The 26,225-nt window shown below is 32.5% G+C and overlaps 1 protein-coding gene across 4 annotated transcripts in view; it reads left to right on the top strand.

Moving 5' to 3' along the window:
• CHD1 (chromodomain helicase DNA binding protein 1) overlaps nucleotides 1–26,225 on the top strand; it is a 72,558-nt gene that overhangs the window by 36,151 nt on the left and 10,182 nt on the right. For 3 of the 4 annotated variants that reach the window (XM_031448700.2, XM_031448704.2, XM_064482742.1), the window contains 20 exons: nucleotides 339–529; nucleotides 1,256–1,444; nucleotides 3,030–3,192; nucleotides 3,836–3,988; nucleotides 6,154–6,225; nucleotides 6,687–6,836; nucleotides 9,034–9,182; nucleotides 9,568–9,664; nucleotides 9,784–9,879; nucleotides 11,206–11,382; nucleotides 13,978–14,138; nucleotides 15,401–15,442; nucleotides 16,246–16,376; nucleotides 17,102–17,240; nucleotides 17,458–17,608; nucleotides 18,641–18,763; nucleotides 19,468–19,596; nucleotides 20,048–20,311; nucleotides 20,669–20,809; nucleotides 25,639–25,817. In XM_031448700.2, the coding sequence (XP_031304560.1) occupies nucleotides 339–529; nucleotides 1,256–1,444; nucleotides 3,030–3,192; nucleotides 3,836–3,988; nucleotides 6,154–6,225; nucleotides 6,687–6,836; nucleotides 9,034–9,182; nucleotides 9,568–9,664; nucleotides 9,784–9,879; nucleotides 11,206–11,382; nucleotides 13,978–14,138; nucleotides 15,401–15,442; nucleotides 16,246–16,376; nucleotides 17,102–17,240; nucleotides 17,458–17,608; nucleotides 18,641–18,763; nucleotides 19,468–19,596; nucleotides 20,048–20,311; nucleotides 20,669–20,809; nucleotides 25,639–25,817 (2,897 nt within the window). The remainder of the gene's footprint in view (nucleotides 1–338; nucleotides 530–1,255; nucleotides 1,445–3,029; nucleotides 3,193–3,835; nucleotides 3,989–6,153; nucleotides 6,226–6,686; nucleotides 6,837–9,033; nucleotides 9,183–9,567; nucleotides 9,665–9,783; nucleotides 9,880–11,205; nucleotides 11,383–13,977; nucleotides 14,139–15,400; nucleotides 15,443–16,245; nucleotides 16,377–17,101; nucleotides 17,241–17,457; nucleotides 17,609–18,640; nucleotides 18,764–19,467; nucleotides 19,597–20,047; nucleotides 20,312–20,668; nucleotides 20,810–25,638; nucleotides 25,818–26,225) is intronic. The other variant, XM_031448703.2, reaches the window with a different exon arrangement.

Below are 26,225 nucleotides of genomic sequence, written 5' to 3'. Positions count from 1 at the left end.
CTTTTTTTTTCTTTTTAATTTTTAAAATTATTTTATTTATTTTTAGTTTCTTGGGGGGGATGGTAATTAGGTCTATTTAGTTTTTTTTTTTAATGGAGGTATTGAGGATTGAACCCAGGACCTCATGCATGCTGAGCATGCACTTTACCACTTGAGCTATACCATCCCCCTACTCTGTTTTTCTGATGGCTAACTTAGTCATGGAAGGAACTTTATTTTGCATGTTTAATACATAATTTTTATTTGAATATTAGACAGAGGTTTGTAAATTTGCTTTATTTTAATGATTTGAATTTCATTTTTCTCTAAAAATACTATGTTCTTCTGTTTATTTTAAGGCATTCCTTGGAGGTCTGAATTGGGCATTTATAGGTGTAGATGAAGCACATCGATTAAAGAATGATGACTCTCTTCTGTATAAAACTTTAATAGACTTTAAGTCCAATCACCGTCTCCTTATCACTGGAACTCCTCTGCAAAACTCCCTCAAAGAGCTCTGGTCTTTGCTACATTTCATTATGCCAGAAAAGTAAGATAAACTGAGATACAAAATTAAACAGTTTTACTGTTTTGTGTGCAAAGTTTACCAGGAAAATAATTAATGTAGGTAATAAGGTCAGAAAGAGGTTTTATTGCCCCAGACTTTGGACCAGAGATTATTAAGAAGAAAAGAAATAGGAAATGGGATGGAATATTCTGTGTAGTAATATTTTAATTTTTCAATTTTGTAAATAAAGCTTAAGCCATGTGTAATAAATTGTAACAGTTGATTTTGCCTGTGTTCAAAATATACCTTGCTTGAAAAAATGGAAGTAGTATCATTTTTAGTACTTAACAGCAGCAGTGACAACAATAATGTGGTGCTGTTAGGAAATCCCAGTTTCTAAATGAGGAAAACCATACTAAATAAGGATTCATAACTTGTCCAAATGATCGCATACGTCCAAATGGTCACATACACGTTTTCTTTCAGTAGATTCAGAACTTTCTTTGTAAAATATTTGTGATAATTACATATTTGAAAATACTTCATCTTTATTTAACTCAAGGAGAATCAAAATTTTTATGGAACAACTATATTTTATCTCTATATAGATATTTAATAGATTTCTTGGAAGGATAGTTATTAGATGTGATTAATTTTAGCTCATTTTTTCCCCTAAAAATCTCTATTTTGTTATATCTGAGTACCCTGAAAAATCTCACATGCAGGTTGACTTCTTTCATGATTCTTCCATTTGCTTAAATTTTTAAGGTTTTCTTCCTGGGAAGATTTTGAAGAAGAACATGGCAAAGGCAGAGAATATGGTTATGCAAGCCTCCACAAGGAGCTTGAGCCGTTTCTGTTACGCAGAGTTAAGAAAGATGTGGAAAAATCTCTTCCTGCTAAGGTTGAGCAGATTTTAAGAATGGAAATGAGTGCTTTACAGAAACAATACTACAAGTAAGCTGTAAACAAGAGTACATGTTTTGAATATTTAATTTTACATAACCCCCCATCCTTGTGTCATTGAGGTGCCCCGCATCCCCAGTTGAGTCTTAGAGCAATAGCAATTACTGAATTTTAGAATTGGTTATTCTGTGGCATATTGAGGCAAAGAGAGATTCAATGGCATGTCCAAGATCATGGGTGACATAAGACTAAATAATTCATTTTCTAACACATCATTAATTGCTTTTCTCAGTTGCATCCTTTGATACACTATAGAATGGATATCGTGTGTTTTTGTTTTTGAAGTGTAGTCAGTTTATGGTGCAGTGTTAAAATTTCTGATGTACAGCGTAGTGATTCATTTGTACATTTATATATATATATATTCCCTTTCATATTTTTTCATTTTAAGCCATTTTACAAGGTATTGAATATAGTTCCCTATTCTATATAGTTTGGTGTTTTCATTATGGAAAACAGTATGAAGTTTCCTTAAAAAGTTGAAAATAGACTTACCCTATGAGTCAGCAGTCCAACTCTTGGGCATATATTAAGAGGGTTTCAAGTGTTAGGATTTCCTTGCTACCAAAGCATTATTATGTAATTATGATAATCATGTAATTGACAGAGGTAGAGGCCAGAAAAAGAAACTCAGAACAAAATTTTAGGCCCCTTGCTTTCTGAAAAGAACCGTATTTTACATAACTCATGTATGTCAGATCTATATAGTAACACTTTGGAAGAATCAAAAAGAAATACCTGTTCTAATATCTATTTAAATATTTAATTGCATAAAATGCACTGCTACATTCATTTGAATTCTGAGAAACATATTTTATGGTAAAATCTTTAAGTGCCATCTATGTAAAAAAGTACATTTATTACATAAATTTTAGGTTTTTGTTATGGAAAGTTTCAAATATATACAGAAATAGGATAATGTAATGAACTCCTATCACTCAGCTTAGTTTTCAGCTCATAGCCAGTCTTAATTGTACTCCCTCTTCCTGTACCTTCTATCACTTTGAGGCAAATGAGAGATATAATTGTTACAAGTCCCTCTGAGGAGTAACTTTGTAAAAAGGAAGAAAATAAAAGGAGTTAGACAAGGTAGATCATGGTGAGAGGAAATGTTATGTCTCGTTTGCAGTAATAAAATAACCACTCATAATTCTTCTCTAAGTTGTATGTGTATTGTGTAATTGTAATTCAGAGAAGGCAGTGTGGCTAGACAAGGTATCCTTATGAGGTTTTTGGTATCTTCATTAGCTGCGGAATGTGAAATTTGTAGAAAGGGTAAGATATTACAGTTGACCATTTAAAAAATAAATTTTGGGGAGAAAGGGATTAATACACTGTATTCAGTATGTTACATTAAGCCTTTACTGTGTATAGTTAATGGTTCAGTTAACAAGTTATGTGTTCTGATTAGTCTTATGAATGAGGTTCATCAGTTTGGAGAACAAGGTTTGTTCCATTGTATATGCAGTTGTGAACTTCATAATGGTGCAGTTTTGCTTTGATTTTTTTTTCTATGGTTTTATAATTCATCCTGGTAATTGTTCTGCTACATAATTTTCATATTTTTTTTAAACAGATGGATATTAACTAGGAATTACAAAGCCCTCAGCAAAGGTTCCAAGGGCAGTACCTCAGGCTTTTTGAATATTATGATGGAGCTAAAGAAATGTTGTAACCATTGCTACCTCATTAAACCACCAGATAATAATGAATTCTATAATAAACAGGAGGCCTTACAAGTAAGAATTTTGAAATATGGTTACTTTGTGGTAAAGCAAAATTCTAGAAATGTTTATTTCAGTTATAACTGAATTAATATGTTAGAAATTCTCTTTGGCTGGTTAATGATATATTAAATAATGGTATATATTATTTTTCAGTCTTTATAAAAAGATTTAAAATTATAATTTATACAATTAATCATTTTTCCAAAATTGGATCTCTAACCATGGGCTGTGATAATTTATCCAGCAAAAATCCGTTAGTGTATTCTTAATTCTGAAAAAACTTCACTAGTGATTGTGCTGAATTTGTGGTATGACACATGGTAAGAAGGGCGTCTAGACCTTAGGTCTCATCCTTCCTATCACTTCCAGAAGAGAAATGAAGTGTGTGAAGAAGGCATAATGGCCACGCAGAGCATAGTAGGGCTTTGAAGTGCTAGGATAAGTGACTTATACTTATAAATTAGAATATATTTATAGTCATAGAGCAAAATGATGAAGGTTCTAGAATATTTTGAAAACTGAAATAAACTATTTTCCAACATTATGAAAATTTTAAATCTCAATTTAAAATACTTAAAAAAAACAAGTGTTAAATGAGGCACATTTCGTTTTATTGGCTTTTTTAACATGACAATTTTGATTTGTTTTCTTATAGCACTTAATCCGTAGTAGCGGAAAATTGATTCTTCTTGACAAACTCTTACTTCGCCTAAGAGAACGAGGCAATAGAGTTCTTATTTTTTCTCAAATGGTGCGGATGTTAGATATACTTGCAGAATATTTGAAATATCGTCAGTTCCCCTTTCAAGTAAGCATTTCATTTGGCCTTTTTTGTTGATTTAAATTTCATCTAATTCCTGAGCATGTTCTACAAAATGATCTTTGAAATTCTTTTGCAGATGAAGTGTAGATTTTATGTAGGCCATACTTTTTTTTAAAGAAAGTAGATCTGTTTAAAAAATTTGTCACTATTGCTTTTTTTTCTTCTTGACCTTATATTTAACAGCAAAGCAGTTTTTCTTTTCTCTAATTTTTATTTGCTTTTAATTCTGTATTTCTCTGTTCAAATCTAAAGGGGCAGCCTTAGTATTAGGCTTTAGTCTGAGGAAGGGCAAGAGAGAGCAATTCTTGTGAATGTTACCAGGACTATTGGAGATTTTGAAGATTATGGGTTCACAGTTATTCTAATGCATAGTTGGCTGAATGAAACTACGTGACTTTAGGGAAGATAGCAAGATCAAAATGGACTTATATTCCATCTATTCAATATTTATTTTGAAATTCATTCACTGTAATTACAGATAGTAGAAATGAGTGTTGAATGTTAGAGTCAGGTGCTAGTCTTAGGCACTTTACATCTAATAGTTAACTTAATCCTTCCAGTAATTTTATGAACAGTGCCTGGAACATAGGAAACACTCTACATATACAGCTAGTAAATGATGTATATTTAGTGCAGGCAATAAAATAAAAGTAGAATTATAATGATGAACCTCAACACACATAGTTTGTGTTCTGTTGGAGCTTACAACCTGGTGTGGAAGATAGACATTAAGCCAGGTAATTACAAATATAATGTTACAACTCTGGTAAGTGCTATGAAGAACACGTATTGGGTGGTATGAACATGACTGAGATACATGTAGTCATTTAGGGGAAAAAGTAGAAAGAGTACTGTTGCTTGATTTTTTTATTTTAATAGCTTTAATGACATGTAATTTCCATTGTATACCATTCATCCATTTAAAGTTTATGATTCAGTGGTTTTTAATATATAGACAGTTATGTGCAATCATCATCACAGTTTAGAGTATTTTCATAATCTCAAAAAGAAACTGTACCCTTAAGCTGTCAACCTTGGTTGCCCCTCTTGTGTTCCCCATCCCCAACCCAGCCTGTTAGGTCATGCCTCAGTACATGATAATACTACTATTTTTTAAAAGTTTTCACCAAGTATAATTTTTAATGGAACAGAAATATAACACTTTAAGTTTTTTTTTGATTTTGGATATCTGTTGTTTAGCTAATGTTTAGTAACACTCAGTATATGTTAGACACTGTGCTTAGTGTTTTTTTAATGAAGAGGAGGTAACTAGGTTTCTTCACTGATTTCCGCTTAGAGGAGGTACTGGGGAGACAACCCAGTATCTCTTGGTGCCGAGCATGCGCTCTACCAGTTGAGCTATACCCTTCCCCCACAACGCTGTGCTAAGTGTTGAATTACGTTCTCTCACTGAATCTTTGGTATTCTATGAAGGAAGTAATAGTATTATGTCCATTTACTGAGGAGGAAACTGACAAGAATAAGAGTCAAATTTCTTGCCCAAGATACCCATGAATACTCAGGATACTCAAATGTGGGCTATTCAGCTAGAGCCTGTAGTGCCCTGAATCAGTGATTCTCAGCATTTAAACTGGAGGGCTTTTGCTGGATCCCTCTCTCAGAGTTTCTGATTTTAGTTCTGGGATGGTGCTCAAAAATTTATGTTTCTAAATTCTCAGGTGACATTGACATGTTGGTGCATAACCATGCTGGGCTCAGAGTTTTTTAAACTGTGGGCTGTAACATATTCATGGATCTGGGAATCAATTTAATGGGCTGTACCAACATTTTTAAAAAAATGAAATAGATCATAAACTATGAGGGTGTATCACAGTACACTGTGTCATGAAACCTATTTTGGTTGTACAGCTATGTACTCATTCACATGCAAAGTATATTCTTACAGTGGGTCTCAAGCAAAATGACAAAGCCAGTTCTATTTTTTATTGTTAGCAAAAGCAGTGCTACTGGTTATGAGCGTGGACTCTGGAGATACAATGCCTGGGCATTGTTACCCTACCTATAAGTACCTTCTAGCCTTAGGAAAAGCAGTGCTGCATTTGCATTACTTAATTTCATAACTGATTTCAATTCGTTTTTAAAGTTTTGATTCTGTTACTATTGCAGTATTTTAATGTGTTTTATTCTAGAGATTAGATGGATCAATAAAAGGGGAGCTGAGGAAACAAGCTCTAGATCATTTTAATGCTGAAGGATCAGAGGTATGAACACTTGTAAAAGTGTAAATAGTGTTTTGTCATTATTTTAGTCATTTGTAGTTTAAAAGAACACAAGTGTTATTGGTGCTAGCTGGTTTGATTTGCAAGTGAGATTTTAAAATTAGTATTCTGTGTTAAATCTGAAGAATTTTACCCTTTCGTATCAGTAGTATTTCATCATAGGACAGTTAATTTGCTTAGAAATAAATTAGCCTACTTTCATTTGGAGTTCTTGTTGAATTGCTGTTTTCATATATGTGTGTATATGTATATATTTATGTTTTGGAGTCTTGTTGATTGGTTTTTCTAGAGGTCTATATGTTTTATAAGTATTTTTTAAAACTGTCTTTCAGTCTTATTGGTAACATACTTTTTAAATTCAGAAATTAAATTGTAAAATTTTCATACTGATTATTCACAGTTTAGAAGAATTTAAAATCATGCCTGTTTATAACTCCTTACAGGACTTCTGCTTTTTGCTTTCCACAAGAGCTGGAGGTTTAGGAATTAATTTAGCCTCAGCTGACACTGTTGTTATATTTGATTCTGATTGGAATCCACAAAATGATCTTCAGGCACAGGCGAGAGCTCATCGAATTGGGCAAAAGAAACAGGTATTTTTCATTCTTATTTTACTCTTTTAGGATTTTTTTTGTTATGAGTGCTTGGAAGTGATTTTTGTTTTTCTTCTGGTAAGATCATTGAAACAGTCATGTTGCTATTTAACAGATAGGGTAATGAGGAATTCACATTTACCAAAATCACCTGGAAATTCCTGACAGAACTGAGGATGCCTAATAGGATCGTGTACTCTTTTTGGATCATTATTCTGTTTACACCTGTAGAATATAGTATTTCATTCAATATATGTAACTTTAAAATGCCTTCATAAACTTAGTTTAACTATTGAAAGATTTTGCTCAGTACATCGCTTCCTTTTTGTTAGCCTGTGTTTTATTCATGTGCCTACAAGATTCTCTATGCAAAAAAGCCACTCATAATTTTTGTACAGCTATCTGGCACAGTTGTAGTAGCCCTTAAGAAAAACCATCTGTCATTCTTTTAGTGCCTTGGTCCTTGTCTTTTAATTCATTTACCTCCATCTAAAGTAGTATTTCTCAAACTTTTTCAAAGCAGGAGATATAAACATGTAGTACCACAGAGGCTTAGCAGATTTTAATTTTTGAAACATTCATATTTTCTACTGAAGAATAAATCCATAATCTAAAAAATGTTTTACCCAGATAATTCTTATTAAACTGTGCCCCATCAGGAATGGATCATGTATCTTCCTATCATTTTTATACTCTGGAACAACATTGCATACCCCTAAATAAAAATAACTGTATTTAAAGTTATTTTATGAATAAAATAAAAGACTGTATTTTAAGTAGTGGTTCTTAAATTTATCAGACCCAGTGACCTGTTTTTATGACAGTTATTTTTAGCACCCCTTTTTCTGTCTTGAATTAGATACATGTAGTTTGAGGTCATCCTAATGCCCTAACAATAATTTAGATTTTTAAAAAAAGAGAGCTCTTTCCAGTATATACTGGGATGTAAAAATAAGTTGAGAGAATAAGAGCAAGACTTGTTCTCTGTAAAAAAGTACAAAGGAAAGAAACAGCAAAGGTATATTTGTGCATAACAGAATGAAAAATAGTATTAGGTTGGATAATAACTGACTTACTTGTACATGATAAAGAGAGGGAAACTTGAAGTAGAAGTAACAACATGCCAAGACAAATTATAGACTGTCAAAGATGAGAACGTAAGGAAATAGGATTTCACAGGTTAATTAGGCCTAATGTATATGTGAAGAGTTGAAATAGCCCTGTATTATGAATGAGTTGGGGAGTAGTTATTAATTGCACTGGACATATTTGCATGCAGCAACTACCAAATGAGTAGTTGTAGGTTAGTAATACAGGTGAGTTTTATTGGTGACACCGATACTAGAAATATATGGAAGTGGTAAGTAATGATAAAGATCCAAATAAAACAGTATCCAGTTATCTACTGATACACACAATGGTTTATAATCCTGAAAAAATTAGTGTGTATTGTAACTCTGAAAGTACTTCATGTTTGTGTTAAAATAGAGTTATAATTTAGACTCACAGTAAATTTCAGAGGTTTTTAAAAATTCTTGAAAAACTTACAAGATAATTTTTCATTTTGCCAGAATGTTCAGTTTAATGAAGAATGTCTACTATCCCAGGTCTCTGTGCTCTGAATGCTGATAAGCCCACCTAGTCACTGTTAAAACTAAAAATGTTCCTATAAATTTTCAAAATAGCCCCATATTGTGATATTGTTTGATATAGAACCACTGACCTTGAGAAATTACTACACATCAATTATGGAAAGCTTTTTTTTGTTTTTAATGGCTTCATCATTGACTTGAGAAGAAATTCACAGAATTTTAGATTAAATGGAATAATGTAATGTAATGTTAATCAGAATTGAGGGAACTGGTATAAGGTTGTCATAAGTTTACCTTTTCCTCCACCAAAAGATAATTTAAGTCACTGTCATTCCTTAAAAAAAAAAAAAAAAAAAAAGCAAAAGCAAATAAAATCTCCTAACCGAAGTATAAAAAGGAGGGACATACTCTCAAAATAATCTTTAAATTGAAGAAACTTTAGCTTTAAATGTATTATTGTATGTAACAACTGTTTATTTTGCTTCTGACCAGTGAAAACATCATACAGGATGAGCTTCAGTCTAGGTACCAATATTTGGGCATGTAACATTAGCAAAATGAATCCTTTTACTGCACTTTAGGTTTTATCACGTGTATCTTTACAGGTGAACATTTATCGTCTAGTTACAAAGGGATCAGTTGAAGAGGATATTCTTGAAAGGGCCAAAAAGAAGATGGTTTTAGATCATCTTGTCATTCAAAGAATGGACACAACTGGGAAGACAGTACTACATACAGGTTCTGCCCCCTCAAGGTAGTTACTTTCCTGTTAAAAAAACATCCTTTTAGAATCATACTATATCCATTTTTCTGGAATGTTACATACTGTAAGCAGATCATTGAAGTACTGTATTTAGTGTTGTGATTTTATTTTTTAAAGCACTGAAATAATTTGTAGTCAGTGATAGACATTCAGTACATGGTTTCACCACTCTAGTTTTGTAATCTTGGGGGAATACCCTTTAACTTCTAGGTTTCAAGTTCTTTAGTTTTAAAGTAAGTATATTAGTAATGCTTGACCTATTTATGTCATATTAATTTTTTATAAAGGTAACTGTCAATAAGTAGTAAGTGTTGTGTAAATGTTAAATTTGTGACTGTTAATATTAAGTATTTTTATTTGTTTTTCATTATTTCAGTTCTACTCCTTTCAATAAAGAAGAATTATCAGCCATTTTAAAGTTTGGTGCTGAGGAACTTTTCAAGGAACCGGAGGGAGAAGAACAAGAGCCCCAGGTAAAAAAAAAAAAATTGTCCCAAAATATGTCGTTTTTAAAATTGTAAATGTGAAGTATATTTATTTTTAAATATATTAAAGTATATATTTAAAATAGAAGATTTCTTTCTTTCTTTAGGAAATGGATATAGATGAAATCTTGAAGAGGGCTGAAACTCATGAAAATGAACCAGGCCCTTTAACTGTAGGAGATGAATTACTTTCTCAGTTCAAGGTAGGTTTTTCAAATTTTTTCTTAATATTAGTTATATAAATTGAGAGGTTCTGATTTTTTTTTTTTGTCATTTAGTGTTTTATTCCTCTTTCTTTAAACATGATCAGTAAGGTAGTCTATAAAAATGTTTAACATTTTTGTCTTAACATTTGCTGAGGTATATAAAATTTTTTTCTCTTATTCTGACAAACCATCAGTGACATGATTTGAAAGGGATCAAATCATTTATGAATAGCTATGCTTAGTGGAATGGGGAGGGCTGTTTCCTCAAATATTTGGGTAAATGCATGAATATGATCTCTTATTTCAATTTCCATGACTGAAGAATTTTAGCTGATTTTTGTTGGAACAATTTTTGACATTAGATTAATTTAAGCAGTATTATGACTAAGAAAAATCAAGCAAATGCGGTCACACAACGTAAGCAATAATATTTATAAATACCCCTGGTTTGGTGAGGGCTAAAAGGTTGACAGAAGTCCTAAAGCAACATAAATCAACCTACATCATAGAGTAAGTTGTATGCCAGTTACGTAGAATAAAGAAATAGGTTGCTCTGTATCCTAACCATTTTCCATGAACTGGGTTTTTTAAGGATCAATTCATGTCGTTCATTCATTCACCAAATAAATATCGAGCATCTGCAATGTGCCACACAGAGACAGAGCAGTGAATAAAAACTTGTAATTTTAATGGATCACTCTGGCTGAAGTGCAGAGGATTTACTGTAATGGGAAAGAATTGAAGTTGGAGAATAAGTCCTTAAATGTATTATCTTATTTAATCCTCACAAAAGTTAGTGTGCTATCTAACTTTTTAAGAGATGAAGAAACTAGGGCTTAGGGAACCTAAATAAATTTATCTATTCTCTCAGAGTTCCTTGTGTCTTGTCATTAGCTCTTTAGGTACTATTTTTATGATTCAGAAAAATAATATTAGATTTATCTACAGCACTTTGTAGTTCATGGACTGGTGTGATAATTACTGCAGAAGGTCATTTAGCACATTACCACTATAAATTACTTTGTTCTTATTCTTTTAACTTAGAGTAATAATTTTTTTATCATCAGGGCAAAAGAGAATCATTCCTGAAAGAGAATTCTTAGAAGTCATTTGATTTCACCTACTTTGACCTAATGAAGAAATAAACTTAGTTTAACAATCATATTTGGTTTAATCCATAGTCATATTCATTATCCTGAGGATATTTAAGTGTTACTATCTTATTCTGGTATGCCTCTTCCTCCCTGCTGAAAAAGAAAAATATAATTTAAGGATGAATTCTTTAATGCGAATATATTCTGCTAAAATTCTGTAATTTCTCAGGTTGCCAACTTTTCAAATATGGATGAGGATGATATTGAGTTGGAACCTGAAAGAAATTCCAAGAATTGGGAAGAAATCATTCCTGAAGATCAAAGAAGACGATTAGAAGAGGAAGAAAGACAAAAGGAACTCGAGGAAATTTATATGCTCCCAAGAATGAGAAACTGCGCAAAACAGGTAACTTTTTAATTTGAAAGATATTTCTATATTGTAAGAGTATTTACACTGTGCTATTCTTTGTTTAAGAGAAATAGTGATCCTTAGTTTTGTTTTCTTACGACTTACCTGACTTGATAATGCTTGTCTCATACAATGAGTTGGAAAGTGTTTCATTAAATGTTTGGCAGTGTTTGTCAGGGAAACTGTCTAGGCCTAAGTTTTCTTTGTTAGAAGATTTTTAAACTATAACCTAAGTTTCTTTTGTAAATATAGAACTATTGAGAGTATCTGTTTCTTGAATGAGTTTGGTTGATTGTTTTAAGGAACTTGTTCCTTTTATCCAGGTTGTTGAATTTATGGGCATAAAATTATTTATAAAATCCCCTTATTCTTTTGGTATCTGTAGGGTATTTAGTGATTTCCCTCTTTTCATTCCTAATATTGGTCATTTTTTCCTTGATTATGGTTAATTTTACTCTTTTCAAAAACCACCTTTTGGTTTCATTGATTTTTCTGTTTTAAATTTCATTGACTTGTGCCTTTTATTATTTCTTCCTTCTTTTGCTTTGCTTTTTTTTTTTTTCAAGTCTCTAAAGGTATAAGATTAGATCATTAAATTAAGATCTTCCTTTTCAAATATTAGCATTTAATTCTGCATGTTTCCCACTAAGCACTGTCTTTTCTGAATCTCCTGAATTTTGATACTTGTTGTGTTTTCATTTTCATTTCTTTCAAAATATTTTGATTTCTTTTGTGACTTCCTCTGTGACCCATAGGCTTTTTCAGAAGTATGCTGTTTAATTTCCAAATATTTGGGAGATTTTTCAAGTATCTTTGTTACTGATATCTAGTTTCTTTTATGGTCAGAGGGCATACCCTGAGTGATTTGAATTTTTAGAAATTTCTTGGTGTTTATTTTATTGCCTAAATGAACAAAATATTAGAGTTTTAAATAATGCTAACAGTGCTGTACCAAGATATACTGGATTCTGTGACCAAAGGAAAAACTTTAATATAAGCCCTCTTTGCATTATCTTGATTACTGAGTTTTTGGTTTCTCCTCAAATTTAGAGTCTGAGGTAGATGAAGGACTTACCCCACCCTGGTCCTTGCTTTGCTACTTACTTTTATTTTCTGCAGCCATATTTAGGACTTCTCCTGTATTCTCAGTTCATTAGTTGAGAAGGGTCTGGCTAGGCTTCCTGCCTATCTCCTGAAAGGTGACTGCTCTCTTTCTCCAGACCTTCACCGTCAAGGAAATATTTTCTTTTATCTCCAATCCTGTTTGTAGTCTTTCTCATGAGCACCTGGTAGGTTGGTGGAGGTTTGTGGAAAAGCACCTGAGAGTAGGTGCAGGTTCCCCCTAGGACCCTCTGCTCTCATGGTAGCCCACACTCAGTCTTGAACAAATCTGAGCTAACTTCCTCTCACCTGCTTATATGGTACTTGATGTCTGTCATTCGTATTACAAGTGAGCTGGTGTTTGAATGCCATCACTTTTTAATAATCTGCTATATTTCCTTATATTTTAGACTACTAGATTGTTGTGATTTTGATGTGTTTAAGAAAATTTATGATTTTGTAGATTAGACTTGTTAGAGTGGCAGCAACCTACCAACTTTCTATATCTGAGGCAGAAATGGAGCCAGATAATTTGTGTTTGGCCTGAGAGTGATCATGTATGTAGTTTCTTGGTGTTTAATTTCTATAAAACCCTTATGGTTTCTTTTTACAGTGCATGGGAAGCACAGCATTATATTAGATCTAGTGAAAGGATGAGAGAAAATTATAACGAGTAAGAACTAAATACCATTGCTGACTTGCAGTTAGCTTTCAGTGCATTAGGGGTTCAGAATATGTACTGAGATTTTGTAAGGACTCTAAAGACTTGCTGAAAAATGTTTTGATTTATCTGTTAAAGAACTAATGGGTGTTATAAAGGCGCTTTTATGTGGATTCAACTGGCACTTTTTTCATATTACTAACCTAATTAGTAGATATTTAGAAGAACAGGGAAAAAAATGACACAATCAATCTGTTCAGAGATACCATAGTAACATTATGGTATACAGTATACTGAATTCCAGTATTTTTTTAAATATATCTCATTTGCCAAGTTTAATTGGAGTCACATTAATTTGGAACTTGCTTTCTTCCTTTTGATGGTGTATAATGTATGTTAATCATTCTGTAACAATTTTAAATGGCTTCTCAACTTTTTGTTGTATAGATTATTTGTCCAGTCTTTTTTTGATGAACAGATTGTTTGCATTTAAAAAAATTTTTTTTAATGTAAGTAACTTTTGGCTGGTGTTCTTTTACATTTCTGATGTCAGGAAAAATGCCTATCAACTGCCTGTTAGTAACCCTTTCACATATTTTTACAAAAGGATAATCGGTGTTTTTCTTGCTGATTATGAGGATGTTTTAAGTGTTAAGGATATTAATACCTCTTTGTCATTAACATGCTATATTTTTCTGGGGTTTTTTGTTTGCTTTTCAATTTTATTTAATGTTTTTGATATATAGAAGAATATTTGAATTTATTTTATCAGTCTTTTATAGTGTTTTCTTTACTCTAAGCTTGGGTAAAATTTTGTTTTCAACTTTCAGATTAGTTTCAATGGAAGTGAAGGGAGGCGCAGCAGAAGTAGGAGATACTCTGGATCTGATAGTGATTCGATCTCTGAAAGGAAAAGACCAAAGAAACGTGGAAGACCACGGACTATCCCTCGGGAAAATATTAAAGGATTTAGTGATGCAGAAATTCGGCGGTAAGCTGACCTGAGACTGTTTTACTCCAACTTGCTTTTAGTAGAGGGTGAAATTAAAGTATTAGAAATCCCATAATTTTTAAAGATTAAGATGCAAGTTTTAGAGGCAGCAAATGTATGATAATTGGGTAGGGACTGGGTGGTTCTGCTTTTGGTTGTTCATCATAACCATGGAAAAAAGTGAGTTTGGCACCTAATTGTTCCACGTTATTTATTACTCTATTTAGACTGCTAAATTATTTTGCTTTAATTAATGTGGTTCAGAATAGTGACCCTTTTGAATAATGAACATACATATTTCAGTATGTTAGGTTATTTATTAAACATTATCACTGCATTTATGACTCCAACGTTACTCTTTTTACATAGGAGTAATTTAGTTCTATATTCTAGTTTTTTAACACTGACGTGATTTCCTTTTTGAAAGTAACCATGTTAAAGTGTTTGTGATATGTCTAGGAAGTGAGGTAAGATTGGCCTTGCAGGATAAATTGTAGATTTTTTTTCAAAATATTTTTATTCATATATACAGATTTATTAAAAGGGAAAGGGCTTATAGCTTACTTTGTTTATGTAATATTTTTGCTTATGAAGTTTGTGAGTTTGTTTATTGTTGTATTTTGAAAGTTTGTTGTTTGTTTCAGTCCATTGTAACTCTTTTCTTTTAAATCATAGACCCTGACTGATAAAATTGTTCCTCATTCTTTCTGCCAAAAACCTAAATATAAAAATATCGTTAGATTGTATTTAGGGTACTTTCATGACCTTCTGATTTGCTGGAATTTCTGTCTTTAGTTGAAGAGGCATTTCTGCTTTTCCTGGATATCTTCCCTCATCCATAAACCACTTGGGTAGCTTGGTTCTTAACTAATATTTTTTCCCTGTTGTTAGTATGATATCATACATCTGAATTAAAGCTATATAGTCAGTAAACTTTTATCAACACTTGAAATGTGAGGAGGTGTAATGTGATTGGTAATTCTGGAGACACTTCCTATGGTAGCCTTGAAACTTTCAGTCTTGTGAAAATAGTAAAATAATTTCAAAAATAAAATTTAGCTTCTATTTTATTTATATTGGTTTCTAAACATCTTATCTTACTTGATATATCTTAATATTTTAACATTTGTTTATTTTTGTTAGTAATAGTGCCTTGAATTAATTTTTGCATTAACAATATTATCTTTATTTCTACATATTTATATTTATTTTTTAATGAATAGTGAAACCCATGTTTAAACCAAACAATTATTTTCTGTTAGGTTTATCAAGAGTTACAAGAAATTTGGTGGCCCTCTGGAAAGGTAAATATATTTGCCATTCTCAATAGAATTATAAAATTTGCCACATGCTGTTAGCTTTGTATATACTAATATTCATTTTAGCTACTTTCTTAAAAATTTGCTTTAACAGGTTTTTATAAAGTTAATCTGTGGAAAACAGATTTCACATAGATTTTTTAAGTTTTTATACTATCCTTAATTCTTTTTAGTCTGTGAAATTTTACCTATAAAATACATGTCTGTAAAATATTTGCATTTTTATAATTGTAAGAGACTTCCCAAATGCTTTTTCTTTTCTATTTCTTTTTTTTACGGAGGAACCAGTGATTGAACCCAGGACCTTGTGCATGCTAAGCATGCACTCTACCATTGAGCTATACCCACCCCCACAAATGCTTTTTCTTTTTATCACAAACTTATAAAATACCAGATTCATCCTTATAGAAGCTGACTTGCTAACCTAGCCTTCTGACTTAAAGACCAATTCTATTTATCAGTTAATCTCAATAATTGTTTGTGATTTGAATACTCCTTGTCCTTTGTTGTGGCAAAACCACTCTCTCAATATAGAGTGGCAAAGACTATTCATTTTTTCCTCCTCAAAATCCTGTCTTACAATAGAGGTATTTTTGGTTTTATTTTGAAACGACTTGCATGAAGTACAGTGAAAAACATTTCGTTTTGAACATTAATCATTATTCATATTATCTCCTCAGTGCCTAGTAAAAAAAAAAAGAATATAGAATTTCACTCTTATAATATGTATCTTAAATGGCTCCACTTTTTCTGCATATTTACCTGAAAATTGTATTATTTTATTACAGATTGGATGCAATTGCTCGAGATGCTGAATTAGTTGATAAGTCAGAGACAGACCTCAGACGACTAGGAGAATTGGTACATAATGGTTGCATTAAAGCTCTGAAGGACAATTCTTCAGGAACAGAACGAACAGGTAATATTAAAATGAAAGTGATTTAAAGACAGGTAAATGGAAGTTTTGAAATACACTCTTAATGAATTAGGTAGGTGTTGGTAACTTCAGTTATTACATCCATCTTAATTATATAAGTAGTGTTAAAGATGCTTCATAAAACAAAGCCAGGCCATTTCTGGGTAGTAGGAAATGAGGAATAGGATTGCATTATTAAAGGCAGTAGAATCTATCTGCCTGGTATATTCTGGCTGGGAGGTAACATGAGGAATTATTGTTAGGTATATTATATTTTTAGTATAGATGAGATATTGTAAGTATACATATGTGACATTGGTTTTGGGCCTAGTTATTTCGTTATACTTATTTTGCAATTCATCTACCTAAATAAAAATATTTAGATAAGACTCAGTAATCGGATATACTGAAAAAAAAATCATACTAAAACTTACTGAAAGACTGACAGTATTAATAAATTGATATATGTTGTGCATTTGATAAAGTGCCCAAAATGGTTTTTGTGAATCCTCATCTGCTTATTTTATAATCGCTAGTATGTACTGAATATACTGGAGTGAAACTTAAAGTTTGCCAGCAAGCCTCCCCTTAATATAAACAGGTAATACTTATAGGTAAATAAGTAATACTTACTAATATGAGTAATAGCTTATATATAATATGTTGCTTTGTATTTTGTAGAATTATGTATTTTATACTTTTTAATGCTCTTTTAAAAAAAATTTAAGGTGGTAGACTTGGAAAAGTAAAGGGTCCAACATTCCGAATATCAGGAGTACAGGTGAATGCCAAGCTAGTCATCTCCCATGAAGAAGAATTAATACCCTTGCATAGATCCATTCCTTCAGATCCAGAGGAAAGAAAGCAGTGAGTTGTTTCCTTCTTCCATTATAAAAAAATTGTTGGTATTCAGTAATTTGAGTATGAATTTGTTAAAAATGTTTTATGCCGTTTGCCAGTTTGAATCAAATCTTTTTAAAAATAAAGTATAACATTTTGAAGTTGCTATGACTTAAATGTTTTCAAAATTAATTTCTAATAAGGCAATTATAAACTTGACTATGGTTATTAACTTTAATACTAGGTATACTATCCCATGCCACACAAAGGCAGCTCATTTTGATATAGACTGGGGCAAAGAAGATGATTCCAATTTGTTAATTGGTATCTACGAGTACGGATATGGAAGCTGGGAAATGATTAAAATGGATCCTGACCTCAGTCTGACACACAAGGTACTTAAATAGTTCTTCATTTTGTTGACCATTAATACTAAGTTGAATTTTTGCTTTTCAACTATATTAGAAATCAACTCAATTGCGAGTCAGGAAACCATAGCTTTGAGTAGCTGTGTGACCTTGGCTTCTCTGGAAGCTGGTTTTTCACAAAGGGATTGAATTTAAATGATCTCTTAAGATTTCACTTACCTCTGAAATTATATTTTTATTAAGGCATGGGTATATTTTTCTTCCTGTTATCAGGTTGAAAATGAACTTCTCATTCCATCATTAACTATACTATTCAAAACACAAAGCAGGATTCTGAAATCTTACATATATATATATATATATATATATACACACACACACACACATATATATACACCTACTTATATGTATATTTATTTCTTTTTTAGTGAAAAACAATGTTTAAGATTTTTGGTAATTCGATGCTGCCACGCTAGCTACAGTCATTTCTTTGCATAGGATGGAAACCACTGGAAGAACTGTTCTATTCTTACCATTTAAGTTACGTTTTTATATTTTACTTCTTGGAAAAATGGGAACCTGTAGATATTTATCATTTGCTACTAAGAAGCAAAACAAATTAACTGATTTTCACTGAAAGTTTCATCACAGTGCATGCTTTGGGTCATCTTCTAGATGGATGATACTTATGTATTCTAGGAATTTGTATATACTTTATAGTTAAATATACTGTTGAGAAAGAAAGGAAATCTAAGTTAAATAGCACTGGATGCTAATACGCTATTAGGTATTTGAAAAAAACTTCTAACTTCACACTTACAATGTCTCATTTTGAACGGATGGATATTTTTCTCATGTATTTAGAATTCATTCCCAGGGAAGTTAAATCTTTGTGGCATAGGTATAAAAAATGTATTTTGCATTCTAATTTGTTTATTCCTACAAGTTTTAAAAGTTGTAATTTGTGAATTATATGTATTTTTTTGGTAAGCATTTTTTAGCCAATAATTATTACTTTTCATGTCATTTATTAAAACAACATGAAAAATTGCTTTTCAGATTCTTCCAGATGATCCTGATAAAAAACCACAAGCGAAACAGTTACAGACACGTGCAGACTACCTCATCAAATTACTTAGTAAAGATCTTGCAAGAAAAGAAGCTCAGAGGCTTTCTGGTGCAGTAAGTTAAAATATGCTTAAAAGCAATTAACTTTAGGATAGGATTAATCTAGTTTACTGATCATCCTAGACACCAAGTGTGTTTCTAATTCAGTAGTTTTATTTGAATAGATTATTTATGTTGTACCTAGTGAGTCATATCTTTCAGAAGTAGGATTTTTTTTCCCCCTATTATTTAGAGTGGGAATGGGAGCAATTTTTTGGAGTGGAGTGCTTTTTAAAAGGTCACGTCTCCATTACTGTTTTATTTGGAGACATTGGGCAGCTAAAGGAACAAACAGTAAAGATCACTGAGCTTACTTATGAGGAGGCTTCACAAAAGTAGGAAAAAGACACTGAAAGAGAGGTGATTGGAAACTAATGCAATGTTTAAAAGTTTGTGTGACCACAGTGTCAGTAACTACCTATGATTAAGAATAATTTCTAATGCTATCTGTGGTATCGTATTTAGCTGAAGATAATTTAGGAGGGTGAACAACCCTCCTGTTTCTCTCTACTCCTTTTTTTAAAGGAATAATTATAGTTCGTTAGCATTTATTCACGTTAGTATGTATTTGATTCATTAAGTTTTATCACTTTTGTTGATAAATTACACCAAGCTTAGTAAGTGTATCACCAACAGACTAAGGATTAAGTAGGAATATGTATTTTTAACTTTATAGGTTTAATATTGGAGTTGGTTAGAATAAAAATAATTATTTTTAGGGAGGTTCAAAGAGGAGAAAAGCACGAGCTAAGAAGAATAAAGCAATGAAGTCTATAAAAGTGAAAGAGGAAATAAAGAGTGATTCTTCTCCCCTGCCCTCAGAAAAGTCCGATGAAGATGATGATAAGGTAACAGTATATTTTAGAAAAGCAACCTGTTATATAGAAAGGAAACACGGCATGTTTTTTAGTATACTTTACATTTAAAATTTGAACTAAGGCTTGAAAATTTAAAGATACTGAACTTCTTTTTTATAGTTCATTACATAGTCTCATTTACAAATAAAGAATTCTACGCATCTAGAATATTACATATCACTTAGATGGATAGAGCAAAGGTCCTTCATTTTCAAACATTTGCCATTTGAATGACAATTCTGTCTCCATTTTTTGTAAATTTTGAATGGGACTGACTTACCTTAGTTTTTATAGACAGGCCCACATTGCATGTATCATTACTAACGGGATTCTGGATTATTTCTCTTGGAATCCACATACATGCAATCCACAGTCATGCAAAAAAAATTAGTCTTTGTCTAGATTTGGTTAGTAATACATTGGCCATACTTGCACTTTTCAGGATGAGATCACTTCTGTGAAACATCCAAATAAAAAAATTAAAACAGAAAGAGACAGTGAAGAAAAACCTGAGCCAGATGTTTGTATAAAGAAGGAACCAGAAGAAAAGAGGGAAGCAAAAGAAAAGGAAAATAAAAGAGAACTTAAAAGGGAGATAAAGGAAAAAGAGGATAAGAAAGATATAAAGGAAAAAGATTTTAAAGAAAAAAGAGAAAACAAAGTAAAAGAAGCTATACAGAAAGAAAAAGACATAAAGGAAGAAAAGGTATGCAAATCATAATATAAAACTTAGAAAGTAACCAATCAACATATTTACATTTTAGGAAAATAAATTGCCTATCAGCCCAATTAGTCTCAGTAACTGAGTTCTCTAAAAATACAGATGGGTATCTAGTAGAGGAGAAAAACAGATTTGAATCCTTTTAAATGCCTTATGTAATGAGTAACATTACAGAGTAGCTTTATTTTTGGTTTCCCCAAGTAAAATTAGGGGAAAGATAAAAAAGATAAGAATATTGAATGTGAATAAAGAATTATAGACTAAAATGAGACAGTAGTTATCTTCTGAAAGTGTTAATCATTTTGCCTTGTTGGATTTTTGTTTAATTTTGTTTTTCATCAGTTGAGTGAATCCAAGCCTGATAGCAAGGAACGATCTAAGAAATCTTCAGTGTCAGATGCTCCAGTTCATATCACAGCAAGTGGTGAACCAGTTCCCATATCTGAAGAATCTGAAGAGCTAGATCAGAAGACATTCAGCATTGTAAGTAGTAGAGTTTCTGGTTATTAGTAATAATTCTTATAACATTCATTTATATTAATCTTTTAAAGCTTCTAATTTAGAAATGTATTTGAATTTAATACTGCTATATGTAGTTCAGATTGATAAAAGCAATTGAATCTAATTGTGAAAGATGTCTTAAAATTAGAATCAACCTGAAGACCTTCTTCATAAAGAGAGTGAACTTTTTCCCTCCAACTTTAAAATTTTTAAGCTTTTCACAATTCTTAAACATATTATAATAGTGCTTCTTATCTACAGTGAATAATTATCTTATCTTTTACAGATCAGTATTTTTAGAAAATACAGTAAAAATGAGAAGTGAAAATAAGACAAAAAGAATACAAAATATAAGCCCCAATGTTTAGTTATGATATTCAGTAGATGTAAAGTTATACTATCAAATTGATATGAAGATTTCTAAAATTTCTGTACATATGCTATTGTGGACTAGCACAGGTTAATACGCCACACTTTGAATAACACCTTATTGATTTGTCTTGCTAAATAGCAGTATAATGTAACAGTCAAGAAAGAGTAGTGTTGGAAATCAAACATGGGTTTCACAGATGTCATTTCATTCTAAGCTTCAAATTCTTTTTCTATAAAATAGAATGAATAGTATTGTAAAGTTCTGTCGTTAGAATCAAATGAAGTGTGCTTAAAGCAATGCACAGCCTCTGGTACCTAATAAATACTTTATAAATGTTAATTGTCACTGCTCCAATTCCCATCTTCAGGCCTTGACCTTAGCATAGAATTTAGTTGTTAATTCTCTTTTTCCTCTACTCACATTCAGTCAATGAGCAGTCATATTGGCTCTAATACACTGGTTGAAACCACATTCATCTCTTTCTTAGATTATTTCCGTAGCTCCATAGTTACTGTCACTGCTTCCACCCTTCGCATCTCACCCTGTACTCTTTTCATATTCAGTCTGTATTCTATACAGCAGCCAGAGTGATAATGACTGTTACAGGGATAATAAAGTCACCCCATATTACTTTTTCGTTTAAAACCCTCAAATGGCTTTCCCTTTCATTCAGGATAAAAGATAACAAATAGCCTAAAAGAGACAGCATCTGGTTTAGTTCTATCATTGGCTACTTTTCTCACACACTTGGTTCCAGCCACACTGGAATTCATACTCTTCCTTTGAACTCTTCAATTACTTGCTATTACCTCTGCTTGGGATGGCTTACTCTTTCATTTTCTTTAGATATCTTCTCAAACATCTCCCTTCTCTGAAATCATAAGGTAGAAAGCTCCCTGCTCTTTCCTGCTTTATTTTTCTTTATCACAGTTGTCACCAACACACTATATCTTGTTTATTTATTGACTCTATTCTACTAGAGTACAGATTGCATAAAAGCAGGGTCTCTGTTTCCTTTACTGTTTTATTTTCTGGGTCTAGGACAATGCCAAGAACATAGTATGCACTCAACCTACATTATGTTGAATTAGCAGAATATAAACTACCAAAATTTAACAAGAAATAGGAAATGTAGAGAACAGATAGGAATAACACTAAAAATTAGAAAGGATATTAAAGATTTTTCCTTTTTTTCTTTTTTTAAAAAAAAGACATCAGGCCAGAATTCTGATTTTTTTACTAGAGGATACATAATTCCAGTGATATTTAAATTATTCCTAGGAGGTAGGGTTGAAACCTGAATATGTACCTAGGGCTCTCCAACTTCATAGGTGGGACTGAGATTTGTTTACAGCCCCAGGCAGAGGGGGCCTTTTTGCTCCATGGGTGCCTTTGTGGACCTGCGCCTCTAAGAAAAGCAAGGAGCAGAGTTCTTGCACACAAAGGGGACGAAGGCTGGTGCAGCTGGTTTGCAAGCCCATCTGCCCTGCGTGGACATGGCACTGACCCAATGGTACAACCCACCGGCCTCTAGGACGTGTAAGCAGAGTTCACACAGCAGGGTGAGTGCAGGAGTGGTGTATGGTATTGGGGATGGTGCTGACCCAGTAGTGCACCACAATCCAAGTGTGCGACCCAGAAGAAGGCAGAACTGCACTGGTAGCTCTGAGGGCAGAGAACCTGGGGGACACCAGAGCAGTGTAGTGATGTTCCAGTGGCTAAAGCTGGGACAAGGGCAGAGTCAACAAAAGTACTTAAAGTGCTCCAACCCTGCCTGCTATATGCACCACAGCTCAGAAATGGGTCTGGAAGCCTCCATTCCAACAAAAGTGGAACAGACCCAGCCCCTGTCAGGGTTGTGATAACCACAGAACAAAAAGGAGGCCTCGCTCAACAACCAGGGCAGACTCTGGTCACAACAGTGGCCACACCCCCAAGCAAAGGGATAATGGCCAACACACACAGAATAAAGACATGGCAACCATCCGCACTAAAAACAGACCTCATGACAAAATTATTAGGGGTACACAGTCTACGTAGGAACGCGTCCTCTTTAAAAGAAACAAACAAACAAACAAACAAAACAAAACATCCCTTCAAGACCACGGTAGATAACTGATGCTCCATAATCTATAGTGCCAGAGAAGTAATAAGTAAAATGAAGCAGAGGAGCTACTCCCAATTAAAAGAACAAGAGAAATCCTCTGAAAGAACAATCAATGAAATAGACTTAGGTAGGCTACAAGATCATGACTTCAAAAAGGGAGTGACAAAAGCGCTGAAGGAAATAAGTGAGATTATGAATAGAGGCAAAGAATACTGTAAAAAGGAAATTGAAACTATAAAGAGGAGCCAGTTAAAAACAGAAAACTCAGTGACTGAGATATGAGCCGAGCTAAAGGCAGTCAAAAGCAGACTAGACAATGCAGAGGAGCAAATAAGTAACTTAGAAGACAGGGTAACGTAAGTCACCCAGTCAGAACAGCAGATAGGAAAGCAAGTAAAAACCAAGGAAAGCAATATAAGGAACCTATGAGAAAACATAAAGCGTGCCAACCTACTCATAATAGGGGTCCCAGAAGGGGAAGAAAGAAAAGCAGACTGAAAAGGTATTTGAAGAAATCATGACTGAAAACTTTCCAAACCTAAAGGAAACAGATATCCAAGTACAGAGAGCACAGAGGGTCCCCAACAAGAACCCAAACAGACTGACACCAAGACGTTATAATTAAGATGGCCAAGGTTAAAGCTAAAGAAATTATTCTAAAGGCAGCAACAGAAAAATAGAGTTAGTTACAAGGGAACCCCCAAAAGGTTTTAAGCTGATTTCTCTACACAAGCACTGCAGGCCAGAAGGGAGTGGCAACATATATTCAAAGTTCTGAATGAGAAAAAGCTTCAACCTAGGATACTTTACCTAGCAAGGCTATCCTTTAGAATAGGCTAGAGAAAGAATTTCACAGATAAGCCAAAACGAAAAGAATGCAGCAATACTAAACCTATGCTAAAAGAAATATTGAGAGGCCTACTCTAATTAGAAAAGCAGTTGTAGAAACGAGAAGACCATAATTGGAAAGGTGATAACGACAATGAGTTGTAACAGAATAAACATGAAGATGTAAAAGAAGGACATCAAAATCATTAAACATGGGAGAGAGGAGCAAGAGAATACAGATTTTTTTTCTTTTCATTCTTTTTAGGATGTGTTTCAGTTTGTATGACTATCAGTTTAAAACCAAACAGATACAGTAATGGGTTAATATACTTGAAAAACAGTGTAACCACAAGTCAAAAGCATAAGGGGTAGAGTCACAAAAACCAAAAAGAAACCAAGATAATACAAAAGAAAATATCAAACCATAAAAAGAAAGGAATAATGAGGAAATACCAAATCACCTGGTAAACTAAATTCAAAATGGCAATAAACACATCAAAAAAAATAAAAAATAGAAATTAAAAATTATTATTCCTTACAAAAGTTGGAAAGCTTCCCAACTGATTTGGACAAATAGATCAAAACAAAAAGTACTCAAACAAATTCACACATATATAACATAGACACTTAATTGGTAAGAAAGGCCCTTCACAGCCGTGATGTGAGGATTTCTTTTTTTAAATAAATGGTGGTGGTGAATCAGTTAAATATATGGTCTGTAGCTGATTCATCCTTACATTCTTAGAATTAACCCAACTTGCTGCTCATGGAAGTAAGTATAAATTTTAAAATTGTTTTTGCATTTACATATAATAAAATTTATTTGTACTTTGCTTTTTTAGTAATATTTTTCTTTTGGTATAAGGGTATAGTTTTTATTACACAAATTGAACTTTAGCTGAATCATAAAATTTTTTTAGTATGTCGTCCTTTTATTAGCACGCCAGCGACCTGTAGATTAGGGAAAAGGTTGGTTTCTATCACCCACCCTTCTCCCCGACTACCCAAAATATGATAGTAGGAAAACTCATCATTAGTTACTTCATTTTGTCCCAAAGATTTAGAAGAATAGAGTTTATACTTGTAAGTTTATTGATTTTAATAGCCTTGTGAGAATATATTTTATTGTATAAAGATCTCTTTTTTAATACTCTTCTGTATTATAGTCAATATAGGATATTAACTAGTACTCTGAAGTATTCTGTTATCTTTCAAAATTCTTTAAGACTGCTTAGAATGTTATACACCAGTGTAAAAAGTAACCATTTTTACAGAAGGTAGGTAAAATCCAAGGCTCTTACTTACGAAGACTGATCTTAAATAATACTAGAAAGCATTGCTTTTTGAATAAAATCTGAAGGGAAAACCCCATACATTTAAGAGCTATGAGGTGAAATTTAGTGCTCATTTCAGCATTACTTACGTATCACTGAAAGGAGTAGATCTTTGTTGCATTCATGTTTTTAACACATGTATTTATATTCTTACTTTCCTATTTTAAAGTGTAAAGAAAGAATGAGGCCTGTCAAAGCAGCTTTGAAGCAACTTGATAGGCCTGAGAAAGGCCTTTCAGAAAGAGAACAACTGGAACATACTAGACAATGCTTAATAAAAATTGGAGACCACATCACGGAATGTCTGAAAGAGTATACAAATCCTGAACAAATCAAGCAGTGGAGAAAGTAAGTGATGTATTTTTCAGGAGGTGTTAAATTTGTGATTTTGTAACCGTCTATTTGTCTCTTGTATTTCAATTTATTTTTCTCCTTCTAAAGTTTAGGGAAGAAAATGTTTAAAGAGGTAACCTGAAGATGATTGTTTTTACTTTTTAAAGCTTTTTATTCAAGAATGATTACTTACTTAGACATCATGGTAAGCCATAGAAGGTATCTCTGCCTTTAAATAGTGAAAGCTGTTTCATTAAAATTCAGGTTGCATCTTATTTTTTAAAATCTCTGCAGTTCACCAGATTATTCTCAGCAATATCTTCAAAGTCTGGTGTACCAAATTTATTGTTACATAAATAGCAATTCATTTTCTAAGTATGACTATAAAGTCTTGTAAAAATTTATACCCTCAAGCAGTGTAAA

Source organism: Camelus dromedarius, chromosome 3, assembly GCF_036321535.1.
Source record: "Camelus dromedarius isolate mCamDro1 chromosome 3, mCamDro1.pat, whole genome shotgun sequence".
Lineage (NCBI taxonomy): Eukaryota > Metazoa > Chordata > Mammalia > Artiodactyla > Camelidae > Camelus > Camelus dromedarius.
This window is presented reverse-complemented; position numbering and strand designations above follow the sequence as displayed.